The sequence below is a fragment of the Brachycentrus maculatus genome, unplaced genomic scaffold (assembly GCF_059751285.1).
Source record: "Brachycentrus maculatus isolate JH-2025_06_01 unplaced genomic scaffold, ASM5975128v1 h1tg000143l, whole genome shotgun sequence".
Classification (NCBI taxonomy): Eukaryota; Metazoa; Arthropoda; class Insecta; order Trichoptera; family Brachycentridae; genus Brachycentrus; species Brachycentrus maculatus.
The window spans coordinates 1-22,936 of NW_028280896.1; the positions used below are offsets into that span (position 1 = coordinate 1).

At 35.4% G+C, this 22,936-nt stretch overlaps 2 protein-coding genes across 2 annotated transcripts; one reads left to right on the forward strand and one right to left on the reverse strand.

Moving 5' to 3' along the window:
- Positions 1-2,664: 2,664 nt before the first annotated feature.
- On the reverse strand, positions 2,665-13,187 carry LOC148308953 (uncharacterized). Its single transcript, XM_088260827.1, has 9 exons — positions 13,039-13,187; positions 12,125-12,264; positions 10,704-10,905; positions 9,593-9,771; positions 8,117-8,328; positions 6,286-6,433; positions 5,284-6,057; positions 4,021-4,217; positions 2,665-3,032 (listed from the first exon to the last, which is right to left on the reverse strand). The coding sequence occupies exons 1-9, from the start codon at positions 13,156-13,158 to the stop codon at positions 2,968-2,970; spliced, it is 2,037 nt and encodes a 678-aa protein (XP_088116953.1). The 5' UTR covers positions 13,159-13,187; the 3' UTR covers positions 2,665-2,967.
- A 1,800-nt stretch (positions 13,188-14,987) lies between these two features.
- LOC148308954 (uncharacterized) lies at positions 14,988-18,969 on the forward strand. The gene is made up of 3 exons (XM_088260831.1): positions 14,988-15,071; positions 16,198-16,720; positions 17,166-18,969. Exons 2-3 carry the CDS (start codon positions 16,291-16,293, stop codon positions 18,113-18,115), a joined length of 1,380 nt encoding a protein of 459 aa, XP_088116957.1. The 5' UTR covers positions 14,988-15,071; positions 16,198-16,290; the 3' UTR covers positions 18,116-18,969.
- The last annotated feature ends 3,967 nt before the right edge of the window (positions 18,970-22,936 follow it).

Consider the following 22,936-nt stretch of genomic DNA (forward strand, 5'->3'; position numbering starts at 1 on the left):
GAACGAGGACGACCGAAAAAGACTTGGCACATATTTATCGTAACTGCAGACAGTTGGTAGAATTCCACATTGAATTGTTGGGTAACATATCCAAAATAAAACACGGTTTTTGTTGGATTGAGTTCTACATTTATTTATGTATATTTTAATACGTGACACGTAGACGACGAGTATTAAAATATACATAAATAAATGTAGAATTCAATCCAACAAAAACCGAGTTTTATTTTGGATATATTACCCAACAAGACTTGGCACAATCAATCAGAACCTATAATCTGGCAGTGCCAAAAGTCTGCGTAATCGGAGGGCATGTATGACTAGATGTATGGATGTGAAGGAGGCGAGGAGTGTATGTCAGGACAGATGAGTATGGCATTCCATTCTTTCTGCCTACCCCTGCGGGGAAACGGCGTGATGGTAGCAGTAGTTAATAGTTTTAATACGTTTAAGAGAAATATTGTTGATGTCTATTTGACTAGTTGATAAAGAAAAATTCTATTATTTGATAAAAACATGTAATGTAAGTTTATTATAAAGTTATACTTTTATGTACATGACAGTTTATTTTTATTTTTAGATTACTTAACCGGATCCACGCGGCTCGCTAAACCGTATGTGTTTTCACAAAACATTCCCCGTATGCGGCTGACATAACCGTATGTGTTTTTACTTTGCTCCAAGTTTCCAACCTCAGTTCAACTTGGAGGGATTTTTTCATGGTGTGGAACTTTGGATAAAATAATACGTCAATCCTCGGCCTTATGACATCTGTTGAAATATCTGACTAATAATTTGTAACATCACAAGGATAAATAAAACAACAGATCCCTGATTTTTATTGCGGTCAGTAATTAGTCCGCCCCATAATCATGCCCTATATCTGTCTCACTCTCGACGCTACGCATCGCCAGTGGGTAAGAGTGACACACGATGCGTGCTTTGATTTATTTATGTTACGATCTAATTTGTTTATATTACGATATATTTCAAGAATAATGTGACACACGTGTATTATAGAGTACCAAAAAGACACAATGAATCCCATTGAACGTTTTTGTTTAGGAAAATAAATCGTTTCTTAACTAAATACATGATAAAAGTAATGATTTAAAAAACGGCGAAATACCGCCGCGCACGGGCATCTCTCAGGAACAAAGTGAACGCGGTTAAAAGGTTAAGTAAAAACCTCTAATTGGAATGTTATTTTTTTTATTTTATTATATTATGTTATTTTTGTTAAATATTCTGTTGGTTTTCAAATAAACAAATAAATGAATATGTAGTAGTAGTAAAAATGTAAATTTATTTTTCAATATCCAAATTACATTGCCATGATTTTAAAAGGAAAAGTAGTTCTTAAGTCTCCAAAGCCAATTTTAAATGATAAGTATTAATTGCCGAATTGGCCTACGCGAATAAAGCAGTGTTTGAACAATTTTGCTCCAATATGGTAATTTCAACAAAAATATTGAATTCCTCTTTGACGATTGAGAATCAGGGTTTATGTCGAAAATTAACATTGTAATGTAAGCCAAAAAGGTTTTAAAAAATCCTCTTTCGAACATCTGTTTGAAAACAACTCGAAGAAATCGGCAATAAATTATTTATGTATGTAGAGATATACAAAAGACCGAATCTTCGACATGGACACAATAACAAAATATGCATAAATACATGATCAATTCCGTATAAATGTTTGTGTTGTTGAGTTCGCTTACCTTCCACATCGAAACAGGGGTCCTGGGAGGCTTCCTCGAGTATGGAAATGACATAAGACAAAACTATATCGTCGACTACATTTAAATTGGCACTCGGGATGTGTTTGGTCACGAATTCGAACAAGCTCTCCTTGACCAGCGACTCCTGCTGAGCTATAGCGCTCATTTTGACGATTTCCACCAAAACTTTGCCGGGAAAAAACGGTTACACTGCCTATCAATTCTTTTCACGGGCGAGAAAAAAATCTGACAGATGACCAGCCGCCAGTTTCGCCGCACATTTGAGCTCGATTATGAGTAAAAGACGGGCATCGCGACGCGAGGGGACATTTTTCCGACGTTCCGGACGAAGACCGACCGCGAGATTTGAGAGTTTTTGCGGAAAAAAACTATTTTTAACAAAAAATCGATATAGCTGATCGCAGAGCCCCCGGAAAGTGTATGTTTTTTTTCTACTCTGAGTTTGACAGCCGCAGGTAGCGACGCTTTTCGAACAAACAAAGAACTAATTTATATTTTTTATTTGCTACTATGGTTATATACTGATCATATAAATAGCTTGATAAAGTACTTACCCTACTTTAGTTAATAAAAACGGGGTTAGTTGTTATTTATTTTTTTCCGCTACATCGAAATTGTTCAGTAAAGGGATATGTTCATAACTTATAGTTATCACATCGCGTTACCGGATCTTATGATACAATATAAATATCGCCTCAGCCAGTCTCAAATTCTGACGCCAACGTTCGCTTTATTGTATCGTCTCCGGTTAAAATAAATCAAGAGAGGTTAGGAACGACTAAGTTAAAACCTTTTTTGATAATTAAGGTATAAAATCTAGCAGATTCCTCCCGATTTGACATTTAAAAAATCTCTCCTTTATTCGAAGAATCTTCCCTGCCTTAGCACTAAAATTAACATAATAATAACATAAAACATATACTTTTTTTTACAAAAGTTATTCTTTATTTTATGCATCCAGTTATTGAATTCAAAGTATTAAAATTGAATGCACATTATGACAACACACTATACAACAGACTATGAGAAAACAAAGAAATGTTTTTCTAAAATTGCTCATGAGGAAAAAAAACAGCATAGTTACAGTAAAAATATATTTATTATATTTTGGACATGTATAAAAACATTAGTAAAATAGATATCTGAGGATTTGGACATAAATATATTACAAAATAAAAGTTTTCATGTATAAGATTACATAAATAATAACGATTTTTTTATATTTTTAATCTGAAGACACCCGTAGCCTTTTTTTCTTGACATAATGTTCAATCCGATTCTCCAAGCTCTCTAAAAAACAAAAATAATTATATAAATTGTGTGTTTTAAAAAATAAGAAAACTCGCAAAGCCTCTACCTTTAACTCTTACCACTCTGTAGGCCAGACATTCTGGCCCGTATGATTCTAGTAGGCAGCTCTGTGGGCCACAATGTCTGGCCCACAGCAGGTATAACTTTAATCACTGATTTCTCTATCACCCAAGTATATTCTACCAAAAAATATTTCAGATAAATACAGTTAATCTTAATTAACATGGTCATACGAATTTCCAGACAGTGTCCCAAAATTAGGGAACCAAAATATTTAGTTTAATGGTAGAAAAACGTCGCATTTTTTTATCAGAGTAGCTGATCAGTTATGAGAAAAAATGGTCAGAGTGAAAAAGGTTAAAGGCTCGTAAAAATAAATCTTTCTTGAATTTATTTTGCAATTGGCGGGATATATTTGTAGCGAGGTTATTGAAATATTTGTTTCCCAGTTGGTAGTGTTATATTGTGAGGTAAAAAAGGTCACTGTAGCATTCTATATAGACATTTGTTGACCGAATTGACTCTTTTAACATAAATTGTTTACATTTATTAAAATCATAATTTTAAAAAAATTTCAAAATATTTTTTAAAAATATTTTATTTAATACCAAGCCACCTTATGTGTCTTGTCGGTGGAGTTCTTTTTACATACATTTTTTATTGTTTTTAACCATTTTAACCTAAATTATACAAACAAAAAAGAGAAAAATTAAGAATATAACCATTTAACAATTTTCCTAAAATTAACTCTTGATCCCATTCCCATTCCTTTATTTTGCCTTTGACCTCCGTCGGCAACAAATTAAAAATGTTTGTATGTTATAATATATTGCATTGTTGGACTCCCATATTTATTGTTAATTCTTGGGACTATCAAACCTTTGTTGTGTGTAAATCGTGTATCACGGTTGTGTACTAAAAGATTTTGATTTTTTTGTCTAGTTTGTTGTTCAAGTAGTTCTCTTACCGCAAGTAGTTCTTCCCAGCAGCGGCTGGTAAGTTCTGGGAGTGACTCCTTGCAGCATGCAGTCACTCTGATGCAGAAACAGGCATTTCTGATTGCCGACTACCAAATCCTGAGAGATTGCATTCTGCGACACTCTTGACAGTTCCTTGTTGTAAAGATTCTCCAAATCTTCGATAATGTCCCTTATCATTGATGCTCTAAAACAGAAAGTAAAATATTCTCAATATCATTAACCCTTTCCACTCTGACCATTTTTTCTCATAACTGATCAGCTACTCTGATCAAAAAAATGCGACATTAATCTACCATTAAAATAAATATTTTGGTTCTCTAATTTTTGTCCGCCTCCGTAGTGTAATGGTCAGCACGCTCGGCTACCGTTCTGGAGGTCCCGGGTTCGATTCCCAAGGGGGGTAAAATAAATATAAGTGATTTTTTCACTGTCATATTTATTCAATATTACCCTGGACTGGGTACCTGAAGCGGAGGGCTGATCACCTTTTCTTCATGTGTAAACCATCAAGATAACACTGCATTTATATGACGCAGTGCCCTATGCACCATTGGGGTGCGGATAAGGGTTTTATTATTATAATTTTGGGACACTGTCGGGCAATTCGTTTGACCATGTTAATTAAGATGAACTGTATTTATCTGAAACATTTTTTGGTAGAATATACTCGGGTGATAGAGAAATCAGTGATTGAAGTTATACCTGCGCCGGGCCAGACATTGTGGCCCACGGAGCTGCCTACTAGAATCATACGGGCCAGAATGTCTGGCCTACAGAGTGGTAAGAGTTAATATTTAAAGCATTTACTTTGTGGTCAGTCATTTTTACTTATTTATTTTTTTACAAAAATGTTAGTAATATTAGTATATAACCACTCACCGAGATTTTTATGTCTACCAGTTTGGAGACGTACCCGTCTCTTCGTCAGGACAATCACTACCACAGCATGCAAACAGTACTACCCTTCACTACCATAGCACACTTAAAACTGTAGTTTTTGTGTACAAAATGTTTAACACATGCGATTTTTGCAGCACAAACATGTGTTACGAGCCGAGGTTGAACATGCATTCAACCTCGGCTCGTGACGCATGTTTGTGCTGCAACCTTTAATGCATGTTAGTATTCGGGTTGACCAAAAATCGCAAGTGTTAAACATTTTTTGTAGTGGTTAATTAGTTAGAAATACTTGATCATGCCAAGTTTTCCTTGGTCTTGCTCTGCTTCTACTACCAAAAAAATATACTTACTGGATAGCTGATTTGGTCCACTGCGTCTGAAAATTCTTGATGACTATCGCCAAATCTTCCAGATCCACTTTCCACCAGTCCTTCTTGAGCTCAACCCTCCCGGAGAAGGCCATGTTCTCATCGTCAGAGTGCTGCATAGGCTCTGCCGCCTGGTAGCCCTCCTCAGCACCTTCCGCATCCTCGTAATCTAGAGCGCCGGTACCACAATGGCCCGCATCCTTCTCCGACGTTTGTGAAGCGCTTTTACTGTCCATATTTTTAATTTCTTCTTCAATCTTATCTAACTCCTGGCAAGTCAGATCGTTCATCAAGCTATCTTCGTCTATTGAAATTTCTCTACGGAATGTCGCTTTTTTGTTTTTGCTGTCAAAATCTAATTCTAAAACACTGTCTTTTGTTTTTCCCGGGGTATTTATAACCTTATTAACAAAATGACATGAATCTGTTTCAAAGACAGCTTCTTCTAAGCTGTTTTCTGGTATTATAATGTCTTTAAGTTGAGATGAAACCGCTTTAGAAACAGCTATCTCTGTCATATTTTCTATATTTGAAGGTACTTTTAAAACTTGATCAGATCCATCAAATTTCACGGCGTTTTCTTTCAAAATATCACCTTTTAATAACGAATCTATGCCATTCTTGTCACTTGTATTTGAATTAGATGTTACAGATATAGATTCGGATCCAGTCGTTTCGTCATAGTCGTCTAAAAATTCAAAAGCGCAGTGGTAAAGATTCAACGGCAATTCTATTGCCATGTTGTATTGTGGTTTTCTGCAATAAATGAAAACAAATTAGAAACTTTTTTGTCATTCTATAGGCAATTCAATATTTATTCTATTTATTTATTTATTTATTTTTTCTACGATACTTTATACAATACTGTAACATAATTTTGTACAAGATTATATATTTTTTATGAACGCCTCACTAAGCATAAAGTATTTTGCCGGATGGTAAAATTCCGTGTAGTGGACAAACGCCCAATGTGTGTATATTTACCTAGGGTTAGTCTTGACGTCCAATAGCTCCGTAATAACAGACGGCTCTTCGTGGCCCGCTCCCACAAGGAATAGAATTGCGGCTATGCACCGGATTTGGTGCCAGAGGAAAGCGTTTGCACGTACCAGCAAGTAATGCATACTGTATCCTAAACATAACAATAAATAATAATATATAAAACCCTAATCCGCACCCCAATGGTGCATAGGGCACTGTGTCTTATAAACGCAGTGTTATCATGATCGTTTTACACATGAAGGAAAGGTGATCAGCCCTCCGCTTCAGGTACCAGTCCATGGTAATATTGAATAAATATTACAGTGAAAAAATCACTTATATTTATTCTTACCCCCCTTGGGAATCGAACCCGGGACCTCCAGAACGGTAGCCGAGCGTGTTGACCATTACACTACGGAGGCGGACATAACAATACCATCATTTAAAAGTATACCATCAAATTGAGGAGAAAAAAACTAAATGACGGGCAGTCAATAATATTACCTCATTTATTAATAATATTTCGAGTTTAGACAGTAGAATTTTGTAGGACTGAAATAAATGTTTGGAGAAAACCATAAACACAATGTCAACAAATGTTTCCTCGTTATATCCGAGATCTCGCTATAACCGTGCTCGTAACAACCAAGTTCGACGGTATAAAGTTTAAGGCACCTTGGCGTAGTTGGGTAGACGCTCGTCTGCTAAACTGGCGTCGCGGGTTCGATTCCCGCCAAGTGCAAAATAAATTCAAGGAAGATTTATTTTCGATTGGTCTGGGTGTTTGTGATGTATTTTTCACATTTACCTTCCCTATCCTTACTATCCTACCTGCAGACAAGCCTCTAATAGAGGCTTCGCGGGTTATCCCTTTAATAAAAAAAAAAAAAAAAAATAAAAATCATAGTTAGTATATTTTCTTAGAAAAGATTAGGAAGAATCGTTTACGGTGGTATGGACATGTGGAGCGAACGGACAGCGAGAGAATGACTAAGAAAATATATGTGGTGAATGCGAGCGGGAAAACAGAATGAGGACGACCGAAAAAGACTTCGATCAACCATCAACCAGATCAACCAGAACCTAAAATCTGGTGGTGTCAAAAGTCTGCGTAATCGGAGGGCATGTATGACTAGATGTATGGTTGTGAAGGAGGGGAGGAGTGTATGTCAGGACAGAAAAGTGTGGCGTTCCATCCTTTCTGCCTACCCCTGCGGAAAAATGGCGTGATGGTAGTAGTAGTAGTAGAAGCTTAAATAAAAAATAATATTTTCACCAGTAAACATTTTAATGTCCACCTCCGTAGTGTAACGGTCAGAACGCTCGGCTACCGTTCTGGAGGTCCCGGGTTCGATTCCACAGGGAGAAAAAAAAATTTAAGTGATTTTTTCAATCTAATAATTATTCAATATTACCCTGGACTGGTACCTGAAGCGGAGGGCTGATCGCCTTTCCTTCATGTTTTAATGATTATGACTACAGTGTGTTTATATGACGCAGTACCCTATGCACTGATGGGATGCGGGTAAGGGTTTGAAAGAAGGAGGGAAACCATTAATAAGTCACAATACTTGCCCTAAATTTAAAGAGAAAATGTCTCACTTGAAATATCGCTCACTCCTTTCAACAACGTTAAAAATATGCCGCTTTTGCTGGGATAAAGTACATTTTCTGGGCATTCCGAAAACATGCACAACTGAAAATTGACGATTTCGTAAGTTTTAATTTTTACCAGAAGATGAAAACATCTGTTAGTTTTTCGAAACTAGTCGTATATATAAATAAACTCATTAAGTGGTATATTCAGGTGTTTAATTTTTTTAAATTAAATTACCTTTGTCATCGTCACATTCCGGTTTTTCTGCCACAATTTTCACACTGGTGACATTGCGTATGAATGCCGTGACTCCATTTGCAACGTCCATTTTGCAGAGGTTCCTGAAGTCCCACGATCCCCTCAGCCTGCCGCATGCGTCAGACATCGCGTTCAGATCCAGGGAGCCGCGCGGGAACCAATACTTGTATGTGCGTTGCTTGCAGTCAAACCTGAGAAGAGAATTACAGCTTATTTAATTTTTATTATTATTTATTAAACCATAGGAGCCCACAAACTGTCTCCAGGCTTTTCTGTCGGCTGCCAGATGCCCTCGCATCCTCCCAAGTCAGATCTGCGTCCCGAAGTTCTGACGAGAACTGCCGACGAATTGTCAGCAGTGTTAGGGAAACTGATGCCTTGTAGAAGAGGCAAGATGATGGCGGCTCTTGGGAGGCATGCGGAGTACATGGCCAAGCCAACTGAATCGCCTTTTCTTGACGACAGTTGTGACCAAGATTTGCTGCGTCCTATGCCTTATCTCTTCAAGATTTCTTTTACTTGGCAAATACCACTATTTCCTAAAATTTCAAACTCCTTATTATTCATTAGATTATTTATAAAAGAGACAGATTTAAGTTCCTTTTTCATTTAGCACATGATCGCTAGCTTTTTACTTTTTTACTTTGTCATCTTTTTTATGTTTAAGTTATGATTTTAAAAAAAAAAATTGCTCACTGAGAGTCAAGTATTTTGTATTTTGTATTAACTAATTATACTTAGAAACCTATACCCTTATACCCTGTACTATGACTATTTATTTTGTATACCCACACACAGGCCATGCCTTTGTGGGATCTTTTTTTGTATTCATTTTTATTTTTTATAAATATTTTTTGTTTTTGAATTTATGTAATGCAAAAAAATTTTAAATAAAGAAAAAAAAAAAAAATTGTTCCCTTTGTGTAATAACACTTGAAAATTCTACTTCACGACTACCGGTTTCGGAATGTAGTGAAACCTCCATCGGTTATAAAGGGACCTATTGAAATAAACTATGAATGCGGGATTAAGAGGTCAATACAAAAGGAGATACTATCGAGTAAAGATACCGTCCTCCTAATCTGCATAACTTTTGGTAGGTTAAAATTCTAAGAAGAATACAAGTTTTAGAAGTAAATAAATGTGTTTTTTAAAAAAAAACAATACTGAACAGAACCTATTTATTTAAATTTTGCATTGTAAATAATCTGTGATCCCATTTGTATTTTTACTGTTTTATTTTAATACATTTTTTTAATTTTTCAAACTTTAAAAACGATCTCCTGAAAAATCAAGTTTTTTGATATTATGACATTATTGAAAGGAGTGAGCGATATGCAATCTATTTTTGTATGAAATGAATTTGGGGTAGCAGAAATAAACGACACACCGGGGAAAACGATTATTCAAGGAACGATAGATAGAGGTTTAACTGTAAATATTAATGAATATCACCTTGCGCTGTAATATTCTCCAGCGTCAGACATGGGAGCCGGTAGCCACGCGACGGCCCTGATGTCCTGCGGAAGCAGCCGGTTGAGGATCTTGCAGTAAGGAAGCTCGGAGGAGCAGCCCCCGTCGCTGCCCAGCTGCTCATCGATGGTCAGAGAACTGCGGACTTCGATTGAAATGACCTGTGAAAAAAGCGGTAACAAGTTTTTAATCATTTATATTTGAAGCACTAACTGTGATTTTCCATTTTATAATTTGACTAACTTTGTTTTAAAATCACTATAAATATTTAATTATAACTTAATTATAATGTCTACCGGTTTCCAAGCTAACCGCTTCTTTATCAATTGATATAATTAAAATGTGACTTTGTTTTAAAATCACTATAAATATTTTATTATAATAATTATAATGTCTACCAGTTTCGAAGCTAACCGCTTCTTTATCAAGGCTGATTAATACTAAGTTTTTCGTTTAAGACAATTAACGTTTTTTATAGCATTAGACAATTGTTTACTAATTGATGAAGAAGAATATGGAAGTCTGGGTATTTACAGGGATTACGACCGGCATAGGCTTGGAAGTGATCACTTTACACATGTCGCTCACTCCTTTCAAGAATGTCATAAATCAAAAAACTTGATTTTTCAGGAGAATGTATTTAAAGTTTAAAAATATAATGAAATATATTGAAAATAAATATCAAGCTACTTATTGAACTTTTTACTGTGCAACTGTTTTTTAATTTCAATTTGTCTGGGTGTGTGATCTGTTTTTCACATTTACCTTCCATACCCATACTATCCTACCTGCAGACAAGTCTCTAAAAGTAGAGGCTTCGCGGGTTATTCTTTTTTTTTTTTAGTCATCCATAGGGAGAAAAACCGGGTTGTCATTTGTTTAAATTTTTTATTTTTATTTATTCACAAGTCTAAAGTTTAGAGTTGTGTCCTTAGACAATAGGGGGTAGGCTTTAGTCATTGCCAAATTGTTAATTATGGGCTGATTGTTATTTATATTTTTATGAATTTGTATTCCATTTGTGCCGTGGCACACTGGAGTGCCGTGAGTGATAACACACCGGTTGCGGAGCACTGAATTAGAAGATAGTCACCTGCCCACTCGCCGAAACACCCTTGTCCGTCCTTCCGCACCTGTGGTAGCTGGATTCAGCCCTCGACTTTATGAGGCACCCTTTTTCCAGGGCATTGAAGAGGTGTGCTTCGATGGTCTCGGGACAGTCTTCCTGAACGGCCAATCCTCTGTAGTTCCCTCCGAGATAGGCAATCCTCAGGAAAATACGTCGAGTTTGATATCTGAAAAGAGACAGCATGGTCAGCATGTCTGCCTCCATAGTGTAATGGTCAGCACGCTCGGCTACCGTTCTGGAGGTCCCGGGTTCGATTCCCAGGGGGGTCGAATAAATATAAGTGATTTTTTCACTGTAATATTTATTGAATATTACCCTGGACTGGTACCTAAAGCGGAGGGCTGATCACCTTTCCTTCGTGTGTAAACGATCAAGATAACACTGTTTTCACATAAAGCAGTGCCCTATGCACCATTGGGGTGCGGATAAGGGTTTTATTATTATTATTATTATGGTCAAAAATATTGTACTGGTTTGGAAAAATAGCTTGTAATTTTTACTTTTTTTTTAATTTTTTTTTTAATTGTTTTGCATTCCACGACATAAATTCAAATACAAAAAAATATGAATAAAATATGATGTGTTTTTAACCTTTCTCTTCCGGTGCTAAAATAAATTGCGCGTCCCGGTGTTGGGTAGTCACTACACAATAAAAAATTAGCGATTTTTAATCGGAAAAATACGGACATTCATAGCAATCCCCTTAATTAATGGGGCCTGTAAAGAAACTTTTTATTAAGCTGAAACTCTTATATTAGTATTAAGCTGAAACTCTTATATTAAGCTGAAACTCTTATATAGTACATCTCACCAATAGATGTCTCTAGTGAAGTTCTAGTGATCCCTTAATTAATTATAAATGAATTAATTTTTTTTAATAATTTAGATTTATTTGCTGAAAACATTAAAACATCATTTGGTAACGCTCACAGAACAAGCATAGGCTCTAGTTGCCAGCTCAAGAGCCACTGACGCGGGCGCTAGCCGCTAACCGAAGGAAGGCTGAGAATGAGCTTTGAGCTCCTCGCACTTGCACAGTGCAAGTATGCAAGAGTGAGATGCGAACATAGTGTCGCGGTTCCCGCACACCCTTCACGCCATGTTTACACGCGAATTTGTTTTCGATATTCACAAAATATCTCCAATGTACCTGATAAATTCTGATTATTATTAATATTATTTTTTAAATCAATGCGTTAATATGTTATAGAGGAATACCTAAAATCTTAGCCTTGTATTTATTATATTTATAGATATTATGGTTATTAGAAGCAATGTGTACACGGTACACAACACCAGGAAGGAAGGGTTAATGGAGTTCTAGAAATTAATGCTAAACCTATAAATATAGGGTGTAGTCGAATTATGAAAATAAATTAATAAACCTGCTAAAATCAAATTTCCTTGATTTTTTTCCGTCCCTTTGTGAGTCATCGAATCCGCGGCATTCGCCATTTTTCTTTGCTATCACATTCCTCAACTGCAAATTGCTCGCTTGCAATTGGATCACCAAGTTCACTAGCTCCTAAAATATAGCATTTTAGAAACAATTATTAATAATATTCTTCTTCTTCTGTTTCGTGTAGGGCTTACGGCCTGTTTTTTTTTTAAATGATTTATTTTATTATAAAAAAAGACATTGGTATTTTTATTATTTACAAAAATACTTCAATTCCATACTATTTCTGTGAGCCTAAGCGGCTGATTATTAGAAATGGGTATCAAATTGTGGTAGAGTGGGTTCGAAACAAGAAACTCTGACTCAAAAGTCCACGACACTTACCACGGGACACAACCCGACACAATCCATTGAATTTTCCATCAATTCTATGAAAATTGTAAAATACTTTAAATTCTTAATTTTTTCCCTCTTTTTTGTTTGTACATTAGGTTAGAATGGTTAAAAACAATAAAAATGTATGTAAAAAGAACTCCACCAACAAGACACACAAGGTGGCGGCTTGGTGGATCTCTATAAAAAAAATAATATGTTTAAAATTGTTCTTTAAATATATGTATACAATTTATATTTATAAAAAATATATAAAAAAGTTGTTTTATTATCATGTTATTTTATTATGTAAAATGCAATTCCACCTTTCCTAGCTTTCAAAATTGGACCGAATTGTAGGGCGTTTTCGGGCCAAAATTTAATTTTGTCATAGGAATCAACATAGGAAACTCGTATCAACCCATACAGAAACAGTTTTAAATCAGCGTCAACCTAAATAAACATAACATAACCTCATTTACTAGTCATTCAAAATGAGCTGGGTAAGTCAGTGAGAGTTGGACTTACCTCTTTTGGCAACAGCAGCAATTCTTCCTTCGATAGATGCTTGTTTTTATTCCTGTCAACTTTTAATTTGTTCATTTCTACGCCAGCTTTTAATTTATTGAGGAAAGCCGCGCGATCCATACTCCCGAGTCAAATGTCAAAACATTTATGAGACGGCGTTTTGTTACTTAGAGTGCTTGTCTGGTGATCGCTGATCAGCGGGCGATCCAAGAAGGCGGATGACGTACTTTTCAACAAATTTGATACTCAATTGACAGTAAAATAGTGATAGAAGGGAAATCACTGATCTGGTTCTGTTATATAAAATTATTAACAATTTTTTGGACAGCCCTGATCTCCTAAACCAAATAAAGCTTAGCGTGCGCCAAAGAGGTACTAGGCAAAAATCTGTATTCGCAGTATTTGTACATAATGCAAACTATGCCATGTTCTCTCCGATTCCGCGGCTTCACATGTTAGCCAATGCTTTTGAAAGTATAGATTTATTCAATATATTGTTATCGTCCTTGAAATCTGTACTTTCTCAGCATTTCTTCTCCATGTTATAATGGATAAATTAAAACGTTGTGTTTCACTCTCTCTTGCTGCTCGCCGATAGTGTTTGCAGGAGACGTGTATTTACTAGTGCTTACTACTTGTTATTTTATTTTTTAATTATGATTTTATGTTATAAGACTATTTGTTACAAGATTTTTTGTTTCTCTATTAGTGTATTCATTAGTGTATTTTTAATTTTTTTTTTGTATTAGATACTGTATATATGTATTATATGTATTACTTTAAAGGCTTCAGCCGTTCAATAAATAAATAAATAAAATAAAAAACATATGACAAATAACGAGTTAAAAAATATGAAGACTGGAAGCAACAAAATACTTTTACCTCTTTGGTGTAATCGTTTGCGTGTTTAGCTACCGTGCTGGAAGTCTCGGGTTTGATACCCAGGAAGGGGGAAAAAATGTTCTCGATTTTACACTGTAATATTTATTTTTTATTACCCTGGACTGGTACCTGAAGCGCAGAAGTGGAAATCTTGCCTTCATATAAATAACTATCAAGATGACGCTGCGACAATACAATGCTGTGCCCTATATACCATTGAGTGTGGATAGGGGTAAAAAGAAAGAATTACACGGTTAGAATATTTTTGTATTTTTTTTTTAAATTGGCAATGAGTGATGCCGCCACCAATCACACTAGTAAGTTTCATATAATATGTAGTCATTTAGCTCAGGTACCTAGTGGCAAGCAACAATACATGTGATGTAAACAATATAATTGTTGCACGATTTTTCATAAAAAATATAAAGATGTCTTTTAAAAAGTCATTAAAACCAAAACTAGTTTATATCATTTCTTATATAAGTTTGTGAGAATTGATAGGCTCTGGTGGTAGCCCATTTATGGGCTATGAAGAGGGGAACGGGCCAGTCCCAGAAAAGATGGGCCGATGGTCCCCGTCGCGGGTAGTAGTTAGTGGATCGAAAAAGCAAAATCGAGGAGTCTGGAAAAATTAGAAGAGGCCTACATATTAAAATAAAAATGGAAATAAATAGAAAGAATAAATATAAGAAAAAAATAGAAGAATAAAATAAAATGAAAAAAATAGAAGAGGCCTACATAAGCAGTGGAAAGACGGTTGATAAAAAAAGAAGATAATTTATTTCTATGGGTATTTTATATTTACCCTTCCCTTTTAGTTAAGTCTGCGTTTGAACTCGAATCAAAATAACGAGTACACTCTGGTACTCAACAAAAAATTCTGATTTTTTCCCTTTTGGAAATTAAAATGATTGTGTGTGTAGAGTAATTTTTTTTAAAGATTTCGTGGAGATGTTTTCAATTGATGGAAGTTATATGGACATTTTATTGTCTATGACTTATACTTTTTATCATTTTTCTATGTTTTAACCCTATAGCTTATGATTCTAGCCTTCTATCTTGTCTGTGGTCTGTGGTCCGTGGCCGGACGCTAAATTTGACAGTTGCGTTTGCTCCTACATATATTTTGACATTTTCCCGGAAAAAAGAGGGTATAGCTCTTTTATTTTGTACGAATTTCATTACAGACAAATTTAAAATAAAATCCAAAAGTTTTAAGTACATTTTTTGGAGAAATAGTTTTTGTACACCCTATACTAACTTATACCAAGAAAATTTGTATTTGACTTTAACCGACGGTTTGAATTATAATTATATTACATGTAGAGGAGCGCGCGAACTTCGTTTTGAAGGTTTTCTTTTACAAACTCAAAGGAACTATATATATATTTTTTAATATGGCATTATTTCCTCAGAAATATAGAGTTATACTTCTGTCTAAGTGATATTTTGAAAATTGATGTTTTTGAACTTCGATTGTCATTTTACTTTATAGTTTAGCTATTAGCGATGAATAAATTTGAAACGTTGTTGTGTTATTTCAAATACCACGCTTTTCGTAGTCACCAAAGGTTTTTTTTATTGGCAGAATCCACAAACGTCTGCAATTTGTTAAAGTACTATGACAATGGTATCAGGATATTTAGCGGATTGACGTGAATATCTTTATGTAATATCTAATGATCAAGATAATGCTTCAATATATTCAGACTACCGTTTTGTACTTTGATTCGTAAGTTTGTTAAGTAGATAAGAATCTGAACACTTTGTAATGAAATAAGTATATCTTTTTTTTAAAATATTCTGTTATATTTATTAGTTGCCTTAGAAAAATTTCCTTGCCTATTATGTACAAAGATTAATAGCATATTTAGTTTGTATGTCTTAAAAATGATAGTGGATGTTTATAGTTCAAAATAAATCAATAAAGTTGATCCCTCAAAATAATATAAAGATACTTGTACAACAATACAATAGACACCATGGATTCAATATCTTATATCAATCAAGATCTGTCACATAGCTCATTTATTTATCTTATTCGTCTTGTTACATTTTCCGATAGGTCTTTATGTCCTATTGCCTCATCAATTTTTGTCAACTGAATACCTTCTTTTGCACATTCTGTGTTCAATTTAAATGTATCTTTTTCATAAATATTGTGTTTAGCTCTGATATTATCGAGTATTTTAAATCTATGTTTAGTCAAGGGACTAAACATAGATTTAAAATACTCGACAACAAGGGTTGAGTTCTTTAAAAAACTTGTGTTTGCAGGTATTAATTGGCATAATAATTGCATATTAATTGGCATAAATATACTATATTACGGTTTAAACTGTTTTAAGTCAACTGAAAAATTGAAAAACGATGGATTTTTCTCTTGTGGCAGTCAAAGTTGAACCAGAGACAGTCGATGAACAAGATGGTACCCTCATTACTAACCCAGAAGCCTCATGTCCAGGTGTATTAGCTACCGACGTACAGCCAGAGTCTGTGGAAATTACCGGGAAAGTGGATAAACCGCTTGATCCCTCCACCGGGAAAGATCTCCCTTCCCAAGAATTATTTATCAAAGCTGAACCTATGACGGACGATGAAGGCGAAGATCAAACGCTATCGTCCGATGTGAAGGAGACGCCCGCTCCAGATATGTCCATAGTCAAAACCGAACCAGGTACCAGCGTTGAAGTCCCGGTACATTTAAGCGAGGAAGCTCGCAAACAAATGATGGATCGCGACGGCATCGAAATAACCCTTAATGACATTAAGAAAGAGCCCATGGATGATGAAGACTCTGGTAATTATATTATTGTCTTCCTTATTTATTTATATATTGGGTGATTTACATAGCGCCGTTTTCGTTAAAAATCACCTCATGAGCGGATAGTTTATATTAATTTGAATACGAAAAACTTCGATTAATATTGTATAGTTTCGATCTATTATTATGTATCACATTTTATGAGAGAAACCCCCCCCCCCTTCTCTACCATTTACGATTTTTTGCTCGTTAGTTTTTGTGATCACCTGTCGATGAAAACATCTGTAGTTTTGGACTAGTCGTGTTAAATATAACTCAATGTATGGTCTAATATAATTGTTGAAATCTTAATTATCAACATGTCATTCCATAAAGTTAATGCCAAATCAATAAATAATATAAATTAGTATTGTAAAGATTTTCAATGTATCATCGCCGTATCAGTAAAATCGGATTTAATGACGATTCTCTTCGTTTCCAGACTCACAGAACGATAGACCCAAAACCAAGAAGAAAAAACCGCGTAAACCAAAATCGTCCGGGAGTAAAAGCGCCAAAGACAAGCCTGCGGCTAATTCCAAGCCGAAAATTCTCCAGTGTGCGCAGTGCAAATATACTTGCAAGCATGAGTGCACACTGAAACGACACATGTTCACGCACACTGGCGAGAAGCCGTTCGCTTGTCCGGTGTGCGACTACACCTGCTCTTGTAAATTCCAGCTGAAGCGGCACGTGAGCATTCACACCGGTGAGAAACCATTCGCTTGCTCACTGTGTGATTTCACCTGCAGGCTGAATTTCATACTGAAGAGACACATGTTCACTCACACTGGCGAGAAACCTTTTTCGTGTTCTGAATGTAGCTACGCATGCGCGATGAAGAACGAACTGACCAGGCATATGATTACTCACACCAAAGAGAAATACTTCGCTTGTTCGATATGTGAGTATACCTGCTCGCGCAAAATTGAGCTAACGCGGCATACGATCACTCACACAAAAGTGAAGAATTTCGCTTGCACTCAGTGTGATTACACTAGCTCGTTTAACTTTCAGCTCACGCGTCATTTAAGCGTTCATACCGGAGAGCGCCCAATCGCTTGTCCGGAATGTTCGTACACGTGTTCGTTAAAATACGAGCTGAGACGTCATATGTTGACCCACACCGGCGAGAAACCTTTTGTTTGTGTGGAGTGTGGTTATGCTTGCTCTTTGAAATTTCAGCTCAAACGCCATATGACGACGCACGCGCTCGACAAGCCATTCGCTTGTACCGAATGCGAGTATAAGTGCTCGTTGAAATTTCAATTGAAGCACCACATGCGGTTCCACTCGGACGAGAAGCCTCTCAGTTGTACGGAATGTCAGTATACTTGCAGGGAAAAGAGCAAATTGAATCGGCACATGCAGACTCATATCGGAAAAAAATGATCGCATCCTACTTGGATGCGATCGGCACAAGCTAATAAATATTTAGTTTTAATGATCAAGGTGAACGCAATATTTTGAATTGGCCCGCCATTTATTTTCGTGCAACCAACGATAAGAGTAATTTCATATACATTCCTTGCAATCTGTCAACGATTTCGAGTCTTCAAAAGTACCTTAATAAACACTGTACGACAAGACACGTGCCTTCATAAACATATACTTGGAGCAACTGATAGAAAAAAACTCTTACTCCCAGATGGAGTGAAAGATAAAAAAGACGCGATTGTTACTTTTGGCTATTTTTTTCTTCCTAAAAGACAATTAGTCGTTTTCAAATTTCATTGTACTACACATACATAATTAGATATTTTACACATTTTACCATTTTTGATTAACACAATAACTCGAAATCGCTTAGGAATACCTTTTAGTGTCACTATAGTGACACTTAAATTTTTAGATACGATATTTTAAAAATGCTATTCCAAACGCCAGGATTTTTAATGTTAGTTTCTCGCAATACACAATGATTTGCGTACATAAATCTGAGACGCAGATGGTCAAAAATATACATGTTTTCTTCTAATAAGCACCGATTTTTAAATATTTTCTGAACATTCAAAGACAGTTTTCATGTCGACTTTATTTACTGTTTATTTTTAAGGATTCCATTTGACCAAACCTAGAAATAAATCTAGAAGTTTGTCCTTATTTACCACTGAACAGAAATCTTTCACTTATTTAGATTGTAATTATTCTTAGGAAAAATTATATAATGTTTTAAGCAAAAATTTGTGTTACTCTCGTAATTTTATGAATATTTTTTTCAATAAAATTATATTATTCATCACAAATAATTCTAAACTATATTTTTAGATTTTTAGTTTTTTTTTAGCTTAATTTCAATAGTTTCTCTGAAACCATTCTTGTGTTACGAGTGAAGAAACAAAATGAATCAATAACTTTTTTAGGAAAATGAAATAAAATCATAATTTATATTTGAAGCACTATTTTTGTGGTTTTCCAATTTTAATATTAAAATGTTACTTTGTTTTTAATTCACTATAAACATTTAAAACAAAGTCACATATCATAAAGAAATGAAATCATGCCATTTATCATAAATAATAACACTTTATGTTAGAAAGTTGTTTTAAAAGCTTAATTTAATAGTTTCTCTGAAACTATTCTTCTGTTACTAGCGTTAGAATGCAAATATGAGGAAATAAATGTAACGAAAATTGAATGAAATTGTTTTATATCACAAATAATTAAATATACATTTTGGATAGTTTTTTTAAAACCATAATTTTAATAGGTTCTATGAAACCATTCTTTTGTTACGAGTGTAGAATAACTTTTACCTTCGTCAATTGGCGGTGGTCGAACTCGCGACGATAATTTTGTAATCTAGGGACATATTTAGCATCGGGTCAACAAAAAATAAACTTACATAAATGTTTATGGTCTTGACTATAAGCCTACTTTTAATAAAAAAAACACTTCAGTTCAAGAATAGTGATTAGCGCTTTGCTCATGACACTTACGGGCCGAGTAAAAATTTTCAAAAGCCTATGGCGGGGATAAAAACTTTATTTAAAGCCCTAAACTAACTGCCTAGCCGCTTCCCCGCAGGGGTAGGTGGAGAGAATAGAACGCCACACTATCATTTACAAAAAATCTTCTCTTTTATTTATATACATCTCATACATACCCACCGATTATTCCAGCTCGTGATCTGACTACGTTACTACCTGCATTCGCTCCTTATTTCATCATTGAACATCTATCATACATTGTTTTGTCGCACTGAGAGATCTTATTTCGACTGAATTCTCAATCATTCATCTTTCTTTTGCAAATGATGTCATTTGGTATATAGAAGTGCTATAAGCTGAGTTTATACGACATGGATACTGGAAAAGAGGGGATTCAATACGGATTTTTCTTTTTTCGAAGTAAATCAATCATAACCTATTTTAATAGAGTAGTATAACAAGTGAGTAATTAAAGAGTTAGTTCAAAAGGATTTATAAATAAAATAAAATATTTTTTAAAAGTCGATTGCGTTTGGTCCCTTTGTACCATTCGGGTGTGAAAAAAATGAATAATTTGAGGTGACCGTTATTAATTATATTACTATTTTCATTCCAAATGTATATAAGCAATATGAAATAAGTTTTCTTTGTGCCAGCATATTTTAATATACTTAATTTTGTATTAAAATTAGCGTAATTTTTAAGAATTACTGCGGTGACATCAAATAAATTTTCTTTTAATATGTATGACTCAATGCCTTCTTGGTAAAATATTATAAATGACTTTAAATAGTAATCTGTTTACAAAGTATTTTGTTCAATCGTCATTTATGATTTCCTGCCGGGAAAGAATCGAATTATTATTGTTGACCTTTTAGACAGATAGTTTAAATTCTGTTATTCCCAATGTAGATGGAATTAATACAGGTATAAAATAAGAAGCAAATATGTTTTTTTTCAAAAATACCAGTCGTGCATTCACGAACGAACTAAGTCGACATTGTGCAGAAATGTGTGCATACTTGGAAGGCCAGCCACAAAGCTGTCGCGAAGCAGTTCTCCATCCTCTGCAGTCATGTGCGCATATACGATGCCCATAATACTACTGTTAATGCATTCACGGACAATCACCAGTTAGTGCAGGTGCAGGTGCACTATCTGGTGTGTATGGGGATATACGGTGTACCTATGTATGGGGATATACAGTGCCCCTGTGACCACCTTTAAAATATTCACAGGCCGTCATTCTTGTGCAGCTATGTGCCCTGCGCAGCAGTGTATACATATATATACGGTGCCCATTAGGCATGCATGGACCGTCAGCATATAACTTGTGCATGCATGGACCATCAGCATAAACCTAGTGGATCTATGTATCTGTATACGGTGCCCTTATGGCATCTCAAAAAACATTCATGGAGCATTAGTCTCCACCCTGTACAAACCTCCTGCTTAGGGTAAAGAATCCTAAAATATTGTATTGATTTATGGCCATGGGACGCATCTCGCACCAAAGCCGGACAACATATTGGATGCAAATGATAAGTTCCTCGACTTTCTAGGTAGGACTGTAAAAAGTGCGAATGACAAATGGCTGGGCCATTACAGCATACACGGTGCCTATATCTCTACTGTTAGCGTGGATGGACTCAGGATAAACTATCTGGATCTATGTGTGCATACAAGGTGCCTATATGGCTACCGTTCAATCATGGATGGACCATGTTGATCTATGTGTGAATACACCGTTTCTTATGGCTACCGTTTAAGCATCAACCGACTCAAAGATTTGTGGGCATGCAAGGTGCCCATATGGCTACCAATCATTCATACACGAACCATAAGCTTCACTATTGTGGAACTATGTGTACATAAACGGTGCACATATGGCTACCGTTGAAGCATGCATGAACCATCAGAATGTCTCGACATGTTATTGACTTTCCTGCTGCTGTCACCCTGGGTATCAACATGGTGGTGGTGTGTACACAAGTAAGCATTGACTTACATGTCCCGCTGATAGTGATAGGGATTTCTTAAGCATTACTTATCGTTTTTATTTTTGCTCGCGAAAAACTTTACAAGATTGATCAAATACCGATATAAGATTTAAAAGAAGAAAAGGAAGGTTTATTTTTTAATGGATGGGTCCGAATGGAAACCAAGACCGGACCTGGGAATTAGAAGGAGATAATTAGTATTTTCCACCACAGCATACAAAATATCCAGTTACGCTACCATAGACAAAATCAAAGTAACCATAGACAAAATGAAATATGTTTGGTAGAAGAGAGAAAAATTAATTACCCACCTAAAATAACGGTCTTCAAGGCGCTGCGCTGGGGAGCAGCTGCTTGTCGTTATGGATGGCCAACTGCAGATGGCGTTTGGTCTCGGACCAGGATTATCCTATTTACCAAACCAGTGGTCTGGTAAATAGGAAAACGTGATTGCTGCGATGTCCTGGAAACTCATGCCTGTAAGAGATAGCAGGTGTTTTTTATAAACACAATTATTTGTATTTCCAAACGCAGAATCTCGTAATTTCGAGTTCGAACGCAGATTTTGCTTACATTTTATAGATATATTTTCAATCCATTTGCATGCTTTATTTCGCGTTTTCAGCTACAACAAAATGACCGGCGTCATAAATATACATAAAAAATCCCATAGAAACAAAGAGTAAATGTTTTTGCCTAAAATTTTCACTCAATAATTAAATTAAAGTAATTATAAACTTAAAAAGCGAACACACTCATAATAATGAATACGCTTCAAAACTTATAAATTTGGAACCTGTGTTGGGCCTTAGTATAAGTGGTGTTGCATAAGCCGTAGCTAGATCTTAGTCACTTGAATGTCAGGTAATTTAAAACAAAGATACGTCTTACTGCATACCGTAGTTTCTTCTTCTGCTTACCCTTATCCCCACCCAATGGTGCATAGGGCACTGCATCGTAGCGACGCAGTGTTATCTTGATCGTAAATTGCATGAAGGCAAGGTGATCAGCCCTGCTCTGCGCTTCTTGTACCAGTCCAGGGTGATATTAAATAAATATGAGAGTGAAAATCGGCCATATTTATTTTGACCCTCCTGGGAATCGAACCCGGGACCTCCAGCACGGTAGCCAAACGCGCTGACCACTGCGCTTAGTCACTTGAATGTCAGGTAATTTAAAACAAAGATACGTCTTACTGCATACCGTAGTTTAACGTATTCTAAATTTGAGATTCGGAGACGTTTAATTTAATTTACTCGAAATATTTCAAATTCCATTAATGT